This window comes from Leptosomus discolor, chromosome 5, assembly GCF_034619465.1.
Source record: "Leptosomus discolor isolate bLepDis1 chromosome 5, bLepDis1.hap2, whole genome shotgun sequence".
Lineage (NCBI taxonomy): Eukaryota > Metazoa > Chordata > Aves > Leptosomiformes > Leptosomidae > Leptosomus > Leptosomus discolor.
This window is the reverse complement of record NC_141395.1, coordinates 63205225-63219851: the sequence shown is the minus strand read 5'-3', so window position 1 is coordinate 63219851 and position 14627 is coordinate 63205225. Positions and strand designations below refer to the sequence as shown.

The window sequence follows — 14627 nt, the reverse complement described above, 5'->3', positions numbered from 1 at the left end:
TCGTACTGTTATATTAGCTTTTGCAACTACTTCAGTGACATAAAAATACGGTTGTCTGAGCGGGTTTGCTAAGGGAATGACAAAATTCTGAAAGCTTTTGCTTTGGTTCCTCACATACAAATAAGCAGGAACAACAAATAGCTGATCCTTTAAGAGTTCCCCAGAAAATGAAAAAATGCATCCATAGTCCCCACTTCTTCTGTCTCTAGTGGCAGAAAAAGAAATCCTCTGATTTTGACCCCTTCTACTCATAAAACATTTTTCTCATTTCCTTGAAATATTCCTGCTTTATTTTATTGGCAGATTTGAAAATAATTTTCTGAACAGTTTTCTGAAAGTTCTTTTTTAAAATTAAAATCTAAATTTACAGCTAGCAGAGAGCCAGAACTCAGAAGTAAGATACTATATCATACCCAGATCTCCTGTATAATTCTGGTGATGTGAATTGACGATATGGAATTTATGGACACTGTGGAAGTTTGGAGGTGATGTTGCTTTCTGGCACTAGGAAGTGAGCTGGAAGAGTGCATATTAAGTGCACAAAACTAACTGAAAGTGTAATATTACAGATGGCTTTCTGCTAGCAATTTGAGGAAAACACTCTAGTTTGAACAGTTGATCATCAGACAAAAAAATAACTTTGAACTGACATAAATATCCATGTATACAGTCATTATTCCACAAAGGACATAAGTAAACAGAAAGCGGAGCCTGGTGTCTCAAAGTCTTATACATGTGCTGAAAATGGGTATTTTAAGAACAAATTATCTACAGTTTTAATGGTGTTGTGAATTAGACCCTCACCTTGGCTAGACAAAGTCAAATGTTTACTCAGGTTCTTAGAAACACCAGTGGATCTGGACTAATCAGAGGAATCATCCATCCTTTGAATCATGGTGATGGGAGGGGAGTGTTTTCAGATCTCCCTTCTAACAGAGAAAATATGCCTGAAAAAGTCTTCCTTGCCAATAGAAAGAATGACTACCGCAAAGAGGAGTCTGAAAAGAGGTTGAGTGAGTAGTTTAATGACTGAACAATTATGGGTCTATTACACTCAGTAAGGCACCTTGCTGTTCTGAGGTAGGTACTTCTCATTGATGGTCTTAATTAATTTGTCTTACTGATGGTCTTAATGAATTTTTTAATTATTACTTTTAATTAAGTACTGGCTTAAGTGCTATCCATCAGAGGGATTGCACACCTGAATGGCAATCATGGACTAAAACCACGCTGTACCTGAAAGCTGGCTGCACAACAGCAGTTGCTGATAGTTTAGATGGAAAATGAATTCACTTTTTTGTGATTATTCACTTAAATTAGCTTTCAATTTGATTGCTTTAAACAATAAATAGTAGAATGTCTGTGCAAAAAAGTAATTATTTTTCTTTACCACACACTTGAAATACAGAATTATAGAGCTGGAAGGGGTCTCAGGAGGTCATCTAACCTTTCCTGACTGCCTCAGGAAAGGGAGCACCACACATCCACTTTTCTTGGCAGATCCTTGTCCAGTCAGTTCTTTGATGACCAGCAACAGAGACCAATGGCGCAGATGACCTCTTCCACTACCTCACCAAAGCCTTCCTAATGGCTACCATAAATGTCCTTCCTGTCATTCAACCCCACTACTTCTTCACCTGTCCCATGCAACCAAGGAGAACAGAGTACACCTTTCATCTTTGCGAGCAGCCTCTTCTGCATCTGAAGACTGTTGTAACGGACATTCCTCTCCACTGTAGCTATCCCACCCTATCTTTTCTCCTTGGGCCATGACTTCCAAACCCCACCCTTGTTGTTCTCCTCTGGATTCTTTCTGAGCAGCGAATGCTTTTGTCAACAGTCACCCAGAGCAGATTTCTACGACAGCAAGTACCGAACAGAGAGATTGCTGCGGGTGTTGCAACACTGCGAGATCGTAAATGTTCAGCTAATGATCACGTAAAATAAGGAAGATTACTGCTACCCAAAAGATGAACCGTTACGAAACATCTGTGAAATAAACTTTACAAAGGTACATAACTGGACACAGCTGTATGCAACAAGTGATGGGGGATCAAAAGCTTGTGGTACAGCACACAAAGCCACATTTTGCATGCTACAGAATTTCCCCTCCTGGCAGGCTCCACCGTAAGGCAGGCTCCACCGTAAGGCAGGCAGCCGCCTGCCCTGGCAAGGGGTAAGAGGCGGCAGAAAACACAAATTTGCGAACGCGAATATTATAAATTTGTCAGAAATAAGTGTTTTGTCGGAGAAGAGAAAACGTAGTAATGAGAGCGAACGTAACTCTTGCACTGTTTAAGTGAGGACCCACAAAGTCAGCACAGGACGGTGCCGAAGATACTCGAGTATTTTTGAAAACAAGCTGACTGTCGCTAAGTTAAAACGGGCTCTCCCACGTACATCGGCTGGCCTTTACAATGACTATTCTACTCAAGTGACTTCAGACTCGTGGTCGTGGAAGTAGCGTAACTGGGGACATATTATCTATTTAGAAACGTGTTTGGGTTTACGTGTATCAGAGCGGGGGCGGATTCGACATCGCCCTGTGAACGCGCCTGGAGAAGTCCGCGGGTCTGGTTCGTCCCCGCAGGACGCCCCCGGGGCGGGCAGGCGCGGCTGGCCGGCGGGCACCGCTCCCCGCCCCGCGCTCCCGCCCCAGGCGCCCGCCGGGGTCCGCCGGGGCCGGTGGCGGCCCGGCCCCGCGGCGGGGAAGGCGGCGGTCCGGCCCGCCCCGCCCCGCGCCCGCGCAGCCCCCGCGCCCGCCGGCCCCCCGCAGCGCATGACCCGCCATGGAGGCGCGCCGGCGCTTCCCAGAAGTTTGGAGCCGCGGGAGCGGGCAGAGGCTGCCTGCGAGGGGACGGCGGCAGCTGGCGCCCAGCCGCGGGCGGCACAGCCGGGCGACGGGCAGGTAAGGCGGGGCGGCGGGCGGCGGCCGGGCTGGCCGAGGGGGAGGACGCCGCGCCGAGGCGTCCCGTCCGCGGCGGCTGCCCCAGCGGCGGCGGGGGGCGAGGGGGCCGACCTCGGCAGCGGCTCCCGGCGAAGTGCGAGCGCCGCGGCCGGCGCGGGGCGGGCGGGGGAGAGCGCCCCGGGGCCGAGGACGGAGCTGCGGGGCCGCGCCGGGGCGGGCGGGGGGGGAGGCCGGGCAGCGGCGCCCCCCCCCCGCCGGGGATGCTGTCGGGGCGAGGCGGGGAGCGGCTGTCCCTGGCTGCCCGGCGCCCCCGCTGAAGCCGGTGTTCCGTGTTGTGTTGTGCCGGTTGGCTTCCTCCGCCCTCGGCGCGGCGGCCGGCGAGGAGCGCGGGAGCGGAGGGGCCGTCGCGGGCAGATGGTGCCGGGCGCTTCCCGCCGGCCGCCGGCGCAGAGAGCACGAGGCGAAGCCGCCGCGGGTACCGATGTGCCGTGTGCGCCCTCGCAGGGGCGGGCGGCGTTGGGCTGCTCAGCACCCGGCCTGACCTCCGCCTCGGGTGGAGGCGTCGCTCGGAGGAAGCGGGGACGGCGCGGCGTCCCTGGGACGGTAGCCAAAGCGAAGTGATGCGTTTCTAGGCTGCCCCGGCCACGTCCCGTCGTCCCCCCCACACCCCGGCAGGGCAGGCGTCTCTGCAGCTTTGTTGTGTTTTCGATCCAGGAGAGTGTAGGCTGCTGCTGGCAGCTACAGGATGAAGTCGCCTCCCTGCTGCATGTCTCTTTCCTCCCAAGTATCCCTGGAGGAACCAGGGAGTAGCACATCCCTGGGCTCCCTGGACTCCAGTGTTTTCTCCAGTGAGGAGGAGCAGGGGCCCCTGCTCCAGAAGGTCATTCCCTCCTTGGACTGCTTTACTATCAATGTAGGAGGCAGCCGCTTTGTGATGTCCCAGCAAACTTTGTCTTGCTACCCTGACACCCGTCTTGGCAAACTGGCTGTAGTGGTCTCTGCTGCCCGGGATGTGGCCTCTGGCCTCCTTGAGCTTTGTGATGATGCCAACCTCATGGAGAATGAGTATTTCTTTGACCGGAGCTCGCAGGCATTTCACTACATCCTGAATTACTACCAGACAGGGAGGCTGCATGTGATGGAGCAGCTTTGTGCACTCTCCTTCCTGCAAGAGATCCAGTACTGGGGTTTGGATGAGCTCAGCATCGATTCCTGCTGCAGAGACCGGTGAGTTGTGGGAAGATGTGGCATGCAGGACTGTGGGCTGGGTGAGCTCATCGATGACTTGCATGCAGGGATGCTCAGGTGAGAGATACAGCAGTGGAGGTAGGTAAGGTAGCAGAACACTGGGAAAAGTGTCTTCAAAGCTGGATGCCTTCAGCCCTGAATCCTGCTCTAGAGGTGGATGGGTGTCAAAAATGGGAGGAGGTGTCTTGGGTGAGGTCACTGTTGACCTTTGCTGAGGGACGGGCTGAAGGAGTGGTCAGGATAGTGAGACCCAAAGGGGAGTAGTGTCTGGGTTGTCCTGCACCGGCTTCAGACTGGCCCTGGACAATGTTGGAGATGACCGAGTTTGTGAAAGGAGAGATGTCCCTTCAGTCATCCAGTTTGGGGTTAGAGGGTTTGGATGTGGAGTCAGGCATGGTGCCAGGAGGGTTGGGAGGCTCCCCCACACACACACTTTCAATTCTGGAGGATTTCCAGATCCAAGCTGGAGAGGCAGAAGAGGGGGTGGTCACCTGCCAGGCTGAGTGTGGGTGGCATGGCTCCAGGAGGAGCCGTGATGGGAAGCATCGCACATGGATGTAGCAGCTTACAGGGAGGGGGCAGCATCAGCAGGAACACGGCTCGCTGGAGACAAATTGTAACAGGCAGCTTAGGAACGAGGTGGGCTTCAACTGAACCACCCCCAGGCCATTTCTGTTAATTCTATTTGCAGGTTTGGGGTTTTTTTACATCACTTTTAGTGTTACTGGTTTGTTTGTTAGTATTGAAGAAATTAATTTTCTAAAGAGTGTAACTGCTATTTATCCAAAGGGGTCATGTCAAAATTATTAGAAAGAAACAAACAAGCAACCCCACCCCAAAAGGATACTGAAGTTACCCTACCCTAGCACTGTCCAGTTCTGCAGCTGAGAGAGCTGGATCCTAGTTTTCATCCCTTTCTTCCTTCCCTGGTAGGTGTAACTAAGAGCTCCTACTTCTTTGGTGGTATGAGGAGCTACAGACCTCTTTGGCATATGCAGAAGTAACTGTGTATCAAACGAAGGCAAAATTGCATAGCCGCTTTGTCTAAGGCTTGAGATTTGCAGCAGTCAAGAAATACAGACACAAAAGAAAAGGATTTTTTTAGTGTACTTTAGGAATGTTTTTGTGTCATGGAATTGTGCTGTAAATATACTCTTGCTCTAACAAAACTCTCAATTATGCATTTACAGTCTGTATGTTTTGCTTGGCATATATACTTCTGCACTTTGTTGTGTGAGGACCTATATAGTTAAAGAAAGAAAAATAACTTGTCATCTTAGCATGTATCAGGGTTTCATGCATGAACTACATGGCTTTTATTATGCTTTCCCTTCTAGTGTTGCAGATACATACCAATGTAATAAAAATGGAATTAGTGAAATTGCGGACAATTTAGAAACTGAGGGTCTGGTTGTGCCAGGATTGCTTACAAGAAATGCATGTTAGTCATGCAGCAGATCCTACTGTAGTCAACATGATCCATATGAATAACATGCTATCAGAAGTAAAATTACTCTGCACATACAAACTGTCACTGCTGTGGACCAGGGGAATAGAAATATCAGATCAGTGGAAACACGCTGCAGGGTCTCAATTAATAAAATCTTCAACCATATGCTTGACATCAGGGTTTTCTGAGCTCATGTAAGGTGTGCTTTAACAGGTATGCTTATGCTTCGTGTGGTAGAGGATGAAAAAGACGTGTACTGGTATTTAAAAAAATCTCTTTGGGGGGGTGTTCCTGGGCAGGTACTTCAGGAGGAAGGAGCTGAGTGAAGCCTTAGACATCAAGAAAGATGCAGAAGAACTGGATGCCCAAGATGAAGAGGAGGACTTTTCTGGCAGCCTCTGTCCCAGTGTCAGACAGAAGCTTTGGGAAGTTTTGGAAAAGCCTGGGTCCTCTGCAGCAGCCAGGACTTTTGGCACTCTCTCCATGGCTTTTGTTGTCGTGTCCATTGCCAACATGGCTTTGATTTCAGTAGAGCTAAGCTGGCTGGCACCACCGCTACTGGATGCCCTAGAGTACCTGTGCATTACGTGGTTCACTGTGGAGTTTGTTCTGAGGTTCCTGTGTGCACGGGATCGGTGTCGCTTCCTAAGGAGTGTGGCAAACATCATAGACCTCCTTGCTATTTTACCTTTCTACATTACCCTCCTGGTGGAGAGCCTGTGTGGTGGGGAGAGCTCCCAGGAACTGGAGAACGTGGGGCGCATTGTCCAAGTGCTGAGACTGCTCAGAGCCCTGCGGATGTTGAAGCTGGGAAGACATTCAACAGGTACTATCGGCCATGGCAGTGGTACTTGTCATTGTTGCTGCCCACAAAAGTTGTCTCTGAGCACAATCCTCCATTTTGTGTGCATTTCTGCCTAACCTGTCTTATCCAATCTGTTAGCAGTAATGGCTTGAGAAAATCTTACTTTTGGACTTCAATAATTGAGTGACAAGGGCCTTCTTGGACAAATTTTAGCTCTTCATAAAGCCAGTGTATATTGTTTGCATAGAACATTTATAAAAACAGGCCCCAAAGTTGCATGCTGTAAATCATGCACCTGTCATTCACAATGTCATAAATTTACAAATGTGTATTTGAGTTAGTTTTATTAGGGATGAAGCAAGGGAAGAAGCAGAAACCATTGACCCACACTTTTTGTGTTATCAAAATACAAGCCAAGAAATACATCATGATTTTGTCTACGTGATAGATCCTGAAAACAGCCACAGTAGAGAACGTTTCAAGAAAACTGTGTAAACTGAATCTTACCAGGCAGTGGGTTGAGGGGCTCTCTGGCTCTGTTTGAACATGCTGGTATCCGTGTGGTATGTGGAGCACAATTGGGGGCTGCTTACTGATACAGACCTAGGTGCAGCACAGAGCAGCAGTGTTAGGTTCAGTCAGCGTTCACCCGTTGGTGTGGGGCCCTTTGTGTCCAAATGCTCCAGACAGGTTAGCAGATAGATGGGTGAACAGCGAGTGGGAATAGGGTGGAAGGTGAAAGCATTTCTGAGAACGTTTTTGTTCACTCTGAGTGGTGAAAGGAAGGCATGAAAGGTAATGTTTTCCAGTGGGAGTTATCAGAGGAAACTGGAAATGATTGGAAGGTGTTGTGTTTCCCCTTGCATTTACCCCATTTTTATTACTACTTCATGACATATGCATGCCTGGCTATATGAAAGACTAAAAGCTCTATGCCTACCACACCCTCTCCATGCAATGATGTTGTCCAGTGCTTGGCGTTTTCAGAATGATTTGATTATGTTCCCACTTCTTAAGTCGGTGCTGAATATGGTGCTGAATTTGACAGGAGAAATGTCAAGCCAACACTTGGAGCTTTGAAAAACTGGATCCTAGTAGTAGATCATGTTCTCTGTCCTGCAGTATTAGCCTGTCTGAAGACTGTGATGATCATTCTTACATGGCACTCAACATACTCTTCCAGGCTTTCCTGCCATGAAGCAGCCGTGGGTTGATGCCTCTCCATTTTTTGGAGAGCCATCTCCACCCTTTTTGTGAAGTGGCCCGAATTCGGCAGGCATTACCATGTGCTCACAGCAGCAGAATGTGTCTCATTGTTTTTGCTCCCACTGAAGGGCAGTGAACCTGCCTACCAATGGCAGGGAGTAGCTTTAATGCTACTGAGAATAATCATAGTGATTTGGGAAGTATCTTAATCTTACTTGCCTACCCTAGATTATGGCTATACTGATGCATCAACTGCCCCATAGAAAGCAGTTGAAAGGAAGCTTGTAATGATTCAGTCTGTCAATTAGTTTGTTCTGCTTCATTATAATTTTTGCGGGTTTGGTGAGGCATTTTTGCAAGAAAGGCTTCTACCTGCTTTTGATGGTAGCTGTCATGTGAATGCATTCCTCTCTACTTGTATTTTGAAAATAAGAAAAATATTTGAACTCATCAAGGCACTTTCGTGTTGAATAACAAAATAGTGATCCAAAAGTATGTTGATTCTAGTTATAAGTTTCCAGTTTATCATGTTTTACTGTTACAGAATGAATGCATGAAACTCAGTTCTGTGGCTCTTTCTGTCAACTTGAAACCAGATGTTTCAGACGTTTGTATAATAACTGTTAACTTCAGATATATTAACTTTCAGGGATGGTCTAACCTGTTGTATCTATTTATTCTTAAATTCGTTAAAATATTACCACAGTTTACATCACAATATTGAGCACCATTAACACTGAGTTTAGTGATTCCGTATTAGGTAGAAGTGAATTAATTATATAAAAATCTAGTCTTCTCATCTGGAAGTGAGCGATCATCTTTCCACTGGAAGCAAAGTACTGGTTTCAACATACAAGAAGCAACATACGTATCTATTTAAACCATCCAGAGCAGCATTACCGTTGCTGTGCTTCTTTGTTAGTTCAGTTGGTGCCTATTTAGGCTCAGAACCCTGAATCAGATCTGTATAATGTAAATGTAGAAAGTCACTGTTTTGACCTTCTGTTGGAGGAGGTGCTGCTGCTGCGATGAAACGTAGCCTAATAAATCAAAATAGAGATATACACTAGCAGATCTGAAGCCCTGTTTCTGACCACTAGGGGTATGTAGCAGAAGAGAGTTTTGTTAACGTGGTTCTAAACACGTCCTTAACCACAACTGCTAATGTAGGATGAGCCCCGTAAGTACCATATACAGAGACCATCCTCCTTGAACATACCTAGGCAGTCCTGATAAATCCCAGTGTTTAAGGGTGGCTCTTGCAACTCTTCTGTTCTCTTGCCTTGGATCTGGCAGCTTAAATCTGTCTTCCAGTGAAGCTTCTCTCTGTCTCCTGCACTCTCAGACCAGACAAAGCTTCAAGCGCTGCTTACCTGTTTTGTGTAGCAAGTAAAGTGTGAGATCAGAAGAAAAGAGATAAGAAAATTTGTGGCTGTGGGTAGCAACTCCTCTTTCACCAAGTAGCGGTGTTCACAATCACAAGGAGAACATCTCTGAAATACTGTGCAAACTCATAGCAAAGCTGGGATCACAACAGCAGCCTGGCTCTGCTGTCAGGGGCAGAAATGAATTAGGAGAAAACATATCAATTCTTTTCTTCACTTTAAAGAAATAACAACTTAACCCTTTTTGTGGGGAAGGGACAGAAAAAGAAATGAATCATTTCTGCCCCTTTGAAAGCTGAACTCAGCTAATAGGAGGGATGTGATGCCTAGAAACACCTGGGCTAGACTGGTGTGAGTGTGTAATTATTTATGCAAAGTACTATACTTCATCAAGGAACAACTGAGAAATCAGTAGTACCTCTATCCAGAAAATGTATAGCTGGAGGGTAGGACCACTCTTCTGAGATACCAAAGTTATGGATTTGAGTGGCTTCGAGAATAGGTGAGAACTGAACCTGCATTTCTCACATTCTCTGATGCTTCTCAGATTTTGGCTTCCTCCTGGGGCCATATTTTGTTTGAAGCCTTGCTGTCCTTCTCTGGGAAGCATTCACAGATTGACTTCTTGAGGAGAGGTAGGATGTGAGCATCTTACTTGTGATGGCAATGGGCATATGTTTGAGAGAAGGCTGTAGCATATGTCAGGATGAGATGTCTCAGGAGACATCAAAAAGCAAAACTTCACCGCTTTTAATGCCAAAAATTTAGGTGATTTAAATGCTGTGTGTAAACTGAAGCTCCCAAACATCAGCTTGTATTGCCAAGTCTCGATAGAGAGATGGAACTTGACCTGCATGGCAGAAATGCTTTCCCTTCCTTCTGCTGGCTCCAGGGCTGGGGCTGCTCGCCTGCCCCACGCCAGCTCTGTTACAGCACCTTAGCACCTTCCAGCACGAGTAACCAAGCTGTTGCAGCTTCTGGCAGGGAGTTCTCATGGGAAATCATAAGACTTGATTGAACGTGCTGGAACAGCCCTAGTTTGGCTGTGTGGTAGGGCTCAGAGACGTTTTAAAAAGGTACAAAATAATATAGTAGAATACATTATTCTTTTGAATACATCAACTGATTCCCACTTAGAATGAGCTGTGGAGTCAGTAACTTGTCTGATTCACAAATTTGTCTAAAAATGTCTCCTGACTTCATCTGAAGATGTGAAGAGATTTATCTTTGTTTTAGATGAGGATAATAGAATAATAATGAAAAAAAACCCCTGACTCCCTAACAGTCAGAATAATTAACCATAGGAAAAATATTTTATTGAAGGTGTCATCAATGTGATACGAAGAATTAGCAGTCACTTCCCTGTTCCTCCTTATTTTGAACTGGGTTTTGCGAGATTTGCACTGTTTTTTAGCTATAGTATTCTCAGGATCCATCATAAGGGGCAAACCCTGGCTTTTACAGTACTCGTTTATGCTTTGAAAAGAAGTGCTACAGAGGTAATTTTGAATTTGAGTACCTTCTTCCTAGGCCACTTGAAAGGACTTACTCTTCTGCCTTGTTCAGTATGAAATTTTACAGTGCGATGGATGATATTAACTTCCTTGGAAGATGAGAATTTGATCTGGATCCTTGCAATTGTCTCACACAGCTTTTGCACTGCTGATATTAGTGCATTTTCAAAATGAGGAGACAGTATTAACAGCGAAAAGATTACACCGATATATCTCATTCCCCTTGTATTGCAAATTTAAACTATGTCATTATAATACACATTCTAACCAACAGTTCATAGTTATAGTCATATAAAACCTGGATATGGGCAAGTCCTTAACTGGAGTTGGTAGAAGAAAACGTTGAAAAAGGAAACATTCCCTACAAACTCTAGTGTGTGCTTCCACTGTTTGCTGTACATAAACAGAAACTTTAAAACCTATTAGACCTGAAGGGGAAAAGAAAGAGCCAAAAGCAAGAAGAAATTTTAACATCTTGTAGTTTGAGACTGAGCAAAGCAAAGCAAATCAAATGAGCATATGAAGTCTGCAAGCAGAGGCAGAGCTCCAGTAAGCTATTTTGCAAACACTAGTTTAATTAGAAGTGTACTCTATGAAGGGTAATTCATAAGCATTGTGTTTTTCCCATTTTAAAGAAAACAGCACATTTTAAAAGGATAGTATTAAAAACCAATCCAAAATCAGTTGTGATGCAAACGATAATTTCAGTCTCCCATGTGTCTCAGCTGAGTTCGTACCCTGTTATCTTCCTTCTTTGTTTATGTGTGCAACATTTATCCATTGCACTATTATTGGATTTACTTTCCTGCTTGCTTTGTCGGGCAGTCTAGCTTGAGGCAGTAGCTCTAAAAGAAATGTGGGTGGTTACGGAGAGTGATCAGCTGCACCCGCACTCCCTGTGCAGCTCACGGGCAATAGGACTGGTGCAGTACATCGGTGAATTAGCAGAATGCCATGTTTCCTTGGGAGGCTTTGCTGTCCCTGGTTTTGGCAAAGTGCGGCTGCTGCTGGAATAGTGTATTTGTTTTGAGGTCTACAGATAAAGATACTGATAGGTTTTTGGGAGAGGGGTCGAACAGAGTCAAAGGACTGAAAACAGTCCTTAGCAAAGAAAACATTACTGAGTGACTGAGCTGGGCTCTAAGCACCCACCTGCAAACACAAATTTGGTAACTGAGGGTTGCTTAGTCCAAGAAAAAAATGTGAAAATGGCTGGAAAACAGGAGCTTGAAACATTCAGACTCAAAGTAGGGAGCAGATGTTTTTAGTGTGCTTTTAAATTGTTATTTAGATAACTTATTAAAAACTGTACTAGATGTTTTGTTATAGTGAAATACTAAATCAAGACTGGTTAGTTTTTCTAAATTATATGTGTATATAAGTTCATAGAATCACAGAATGTTAGAGGTTGGAAGGGACCTCGAAAGACCCATCTAGTCTGACCCCCCTGCCAGAGCAGGACCACCTAGAGTACGTCACGCAGGAACACATCCAGGCGGGTTTTGAATGTCTCCAGAGAAGGAAACTCCACAACCTCTCTGGGCAGCCTGTTCCAGTGCTCTGTCACCCTCACAAGTTCAGACAATAAGTAATGAGAATTTCTATGCTGTGTATTAAGGAAATAGAGATGATGTCAGTGGGTCAGTCTAACATTTCAATCTATTTCTTTAAATCACATTTTCCCAGTAATGTTGAGAGCAGCACACCTTTTTCTTAAGGCATGTTCACTAGCAAAGAATATCATAAGGCAGTCAGGTTTTAGATAAGAGGTGTTTTGCGAAGTTATGACGACAGCTACGTGAATCAACCTGCTGACCGCATTTCTTGTCTTTCAGGCTTGCGGTCTCTTGGGATGACTATCGCACAATGCTACGAGGAGGTTGGCCTTCTGCTGCTTTTCCTCTCTGTAGGAATCTCTATATTTTCCACTGTGGAGTACTTTGTTGAGCAAGGTGTGCCAGGCACAACTTTCACAAGCGTACCTGGTGCTTGGTGGTGGGCAACAACTTCCATGACAACTGTTGGTTATGGTGACATTAGACCAGACACTACCATTGGTAAGGTGGTGGCCTTTATGTGTATACTATCAGGAATACTGGTTTTGGCTTTGCCAATAGCTATAATAAATGACCGTTTTTCTGCCTGTTACTTTACACTGAAGATAAAAGAAGCTGCTCTTCGGCAGCGTGAAGCTTTAAAGAAACTCATGAAGAACTCATCCAGCGATTCAAATATCAATGTTAATTTGCGAGACATATATGCACGCAGTGTCATGGACATGTTACGGTTAAAAAGCAGAGAGAGAGCAAGTACAAGGAGCAGTGGAGCAGATGATTTTTGGTTTTGACTTTTAAGTTTAGCCTTGTATAGAAAATAGACTACTTCAAAAATGTAGTATTAAGCATCTCTTTTTCTATTATTTGCCACATAGTGTATTTGCTTTTCCAGCTGGAGTTTTACTTACTTGGACAGACTGAGATAACTATTGTGTACAAAAAGCAGAATTCATAATATAGAATCTCTCAAGGAGCTCTGAAACCTGCTTCCAGAACTGGACCATCGTGGGTGAGACTGGAAGTAATGGGTCCATCAAAGTAAAACAGTGATGCAAACACTTGTCTGTGAATCTTATGTCCTTGCTAATGTATAATAATAAAGTCTTAGTGAAAATTGCCACGGTGTTTCAAATTTTAGAGATCTGTAAGATTTGTATTTGCATTGGAAGAATGGAAGTCAAAGACATGAAGAAAAACTGAAAAGGAAAGTCTAAGGAGGTGAAATGTTGAATAAATTTAGGATGGCATTCCTGTAACGAGCTTCACCTTGACCCCCTTTCTGATCCCCGTCTTCTACTTTGGATGAAAAAGAAGTTACTAGACCCTGGGGAGCAGGATTTCCTCATTTGAAGAGAAGCAAAGGGCTACCAGGTACATGGTGGGTATCAGGCGATAGGTTAAAGTATTAAGCAGGTGCAAGATCTGTAGAAAAGTATAAAATAGTCATGAAATAGATGCCATAATGTAGAGCATCCTCTGCAGTTGCTCTAGAAGTTGTGGGAGCAAATATAGCCTTTGCAGCATAGAAGTCATTTACAAACTTAGTTTGAACTATCCCTTCTCTTGGTGTTTTGATTCCCATAACTTATTTGTGTAGCTAAGCAGTTTTTGTGCTCAAGTAAAGTCACCAGTGGATATCAGAAGAAATAGAAATAGTAAAAGAAGTCAACAAGCTACTCATTTCTCTGTCTCTCATTGAAATCGGTAGGTATTCCAAGTGGGCCGGATTTTTAAAAAAATAATGATCTCCTGTCACCCATTATTAGAAACATCCTTTGTCAAAATCTTTTGTTCCAAAGGAAAAAAGAGCACTAGTTGGACTGGATGCTTAGTCTAATGCAATAATGAAAGAACAAAATTAAAATAATCAAAGGTATTTTTGGTCAAGTTTCCCACCACTTATCTCTCAGTGACCCACTGTCGTTCTTCGCAAACAAAGCTTTTCTTTAATACTTTTTCACTGTCCTAGACTATGACATTGCCACAGTATGCATATAACTCAACTAGTAGGCTAAATAAAAAAAATCACAAACCTCTCTCATTTCATTTTTCTTTTGGGCAGTGTAAATCATTTACATTTGACGTTAATTCAACATACTAAAAAGAAACATCGATAACTGTGGATTATTTCATTTTGTAAGGTATTATGTATATAGAATGTAGAATACATAATGTATGTAATATGGCAAGCTAAATTTTCAAAGGCTTCAACCTTGATGCAAACTGAGTAGCATTTCAGTATGAAACTTCTTCCAATGTGTCAGCTGGCATCAGTCAGCATTTGGATTTGGGACCAATGCAGCACATGCAGCTGTCACCAGAGTCAGAAGGAAGCCAAGGGAAAACATGGAAGACCAAAAAAGTGTGTCTTGCTCTACCAGAAATTGTCTAGGTGTGAAAATTCGTAGGTGAGCCTCATGGTCTGTGTTAGACAGAGACCAAACTGGGTTATCACAGTGTTCCCCTCTGCCCAAATACTCTGTGAATCCATCACAAAACTCCCGTTGATGTCCAGGAGACAAAATTAATTCTGCAAGGGAAGGTTTGATGCAGCC

At 44.8% G+C, this 14627-nt stretch overlaps 1 protein-coding gene across 1 annotated transcript; it reads left to right on the top strand.

Moving 5' to 3' along the window:
* The first annotated feature begins 3653 nt into the window (after positions 1-3653).
* On the top strand, positions 3654-12863 carry KCNV1 (potassium voltage-gated channel modifier subfamily V member 1). The gene is made up of 3 exons (XM_086465608.1): positions 3654-4135; positions 5906-6432; positions 12352-12863. The coding sequence occupies exons 1-3, from the start codon at positions 3654-3656 to the stop codon at positions 12861-12863; spliced, it is 1521 nt and encodes a 506-aa protein (XP_086321734.1).
* Positions 12864-14627: the final 1764 nt, after the last annotated feature.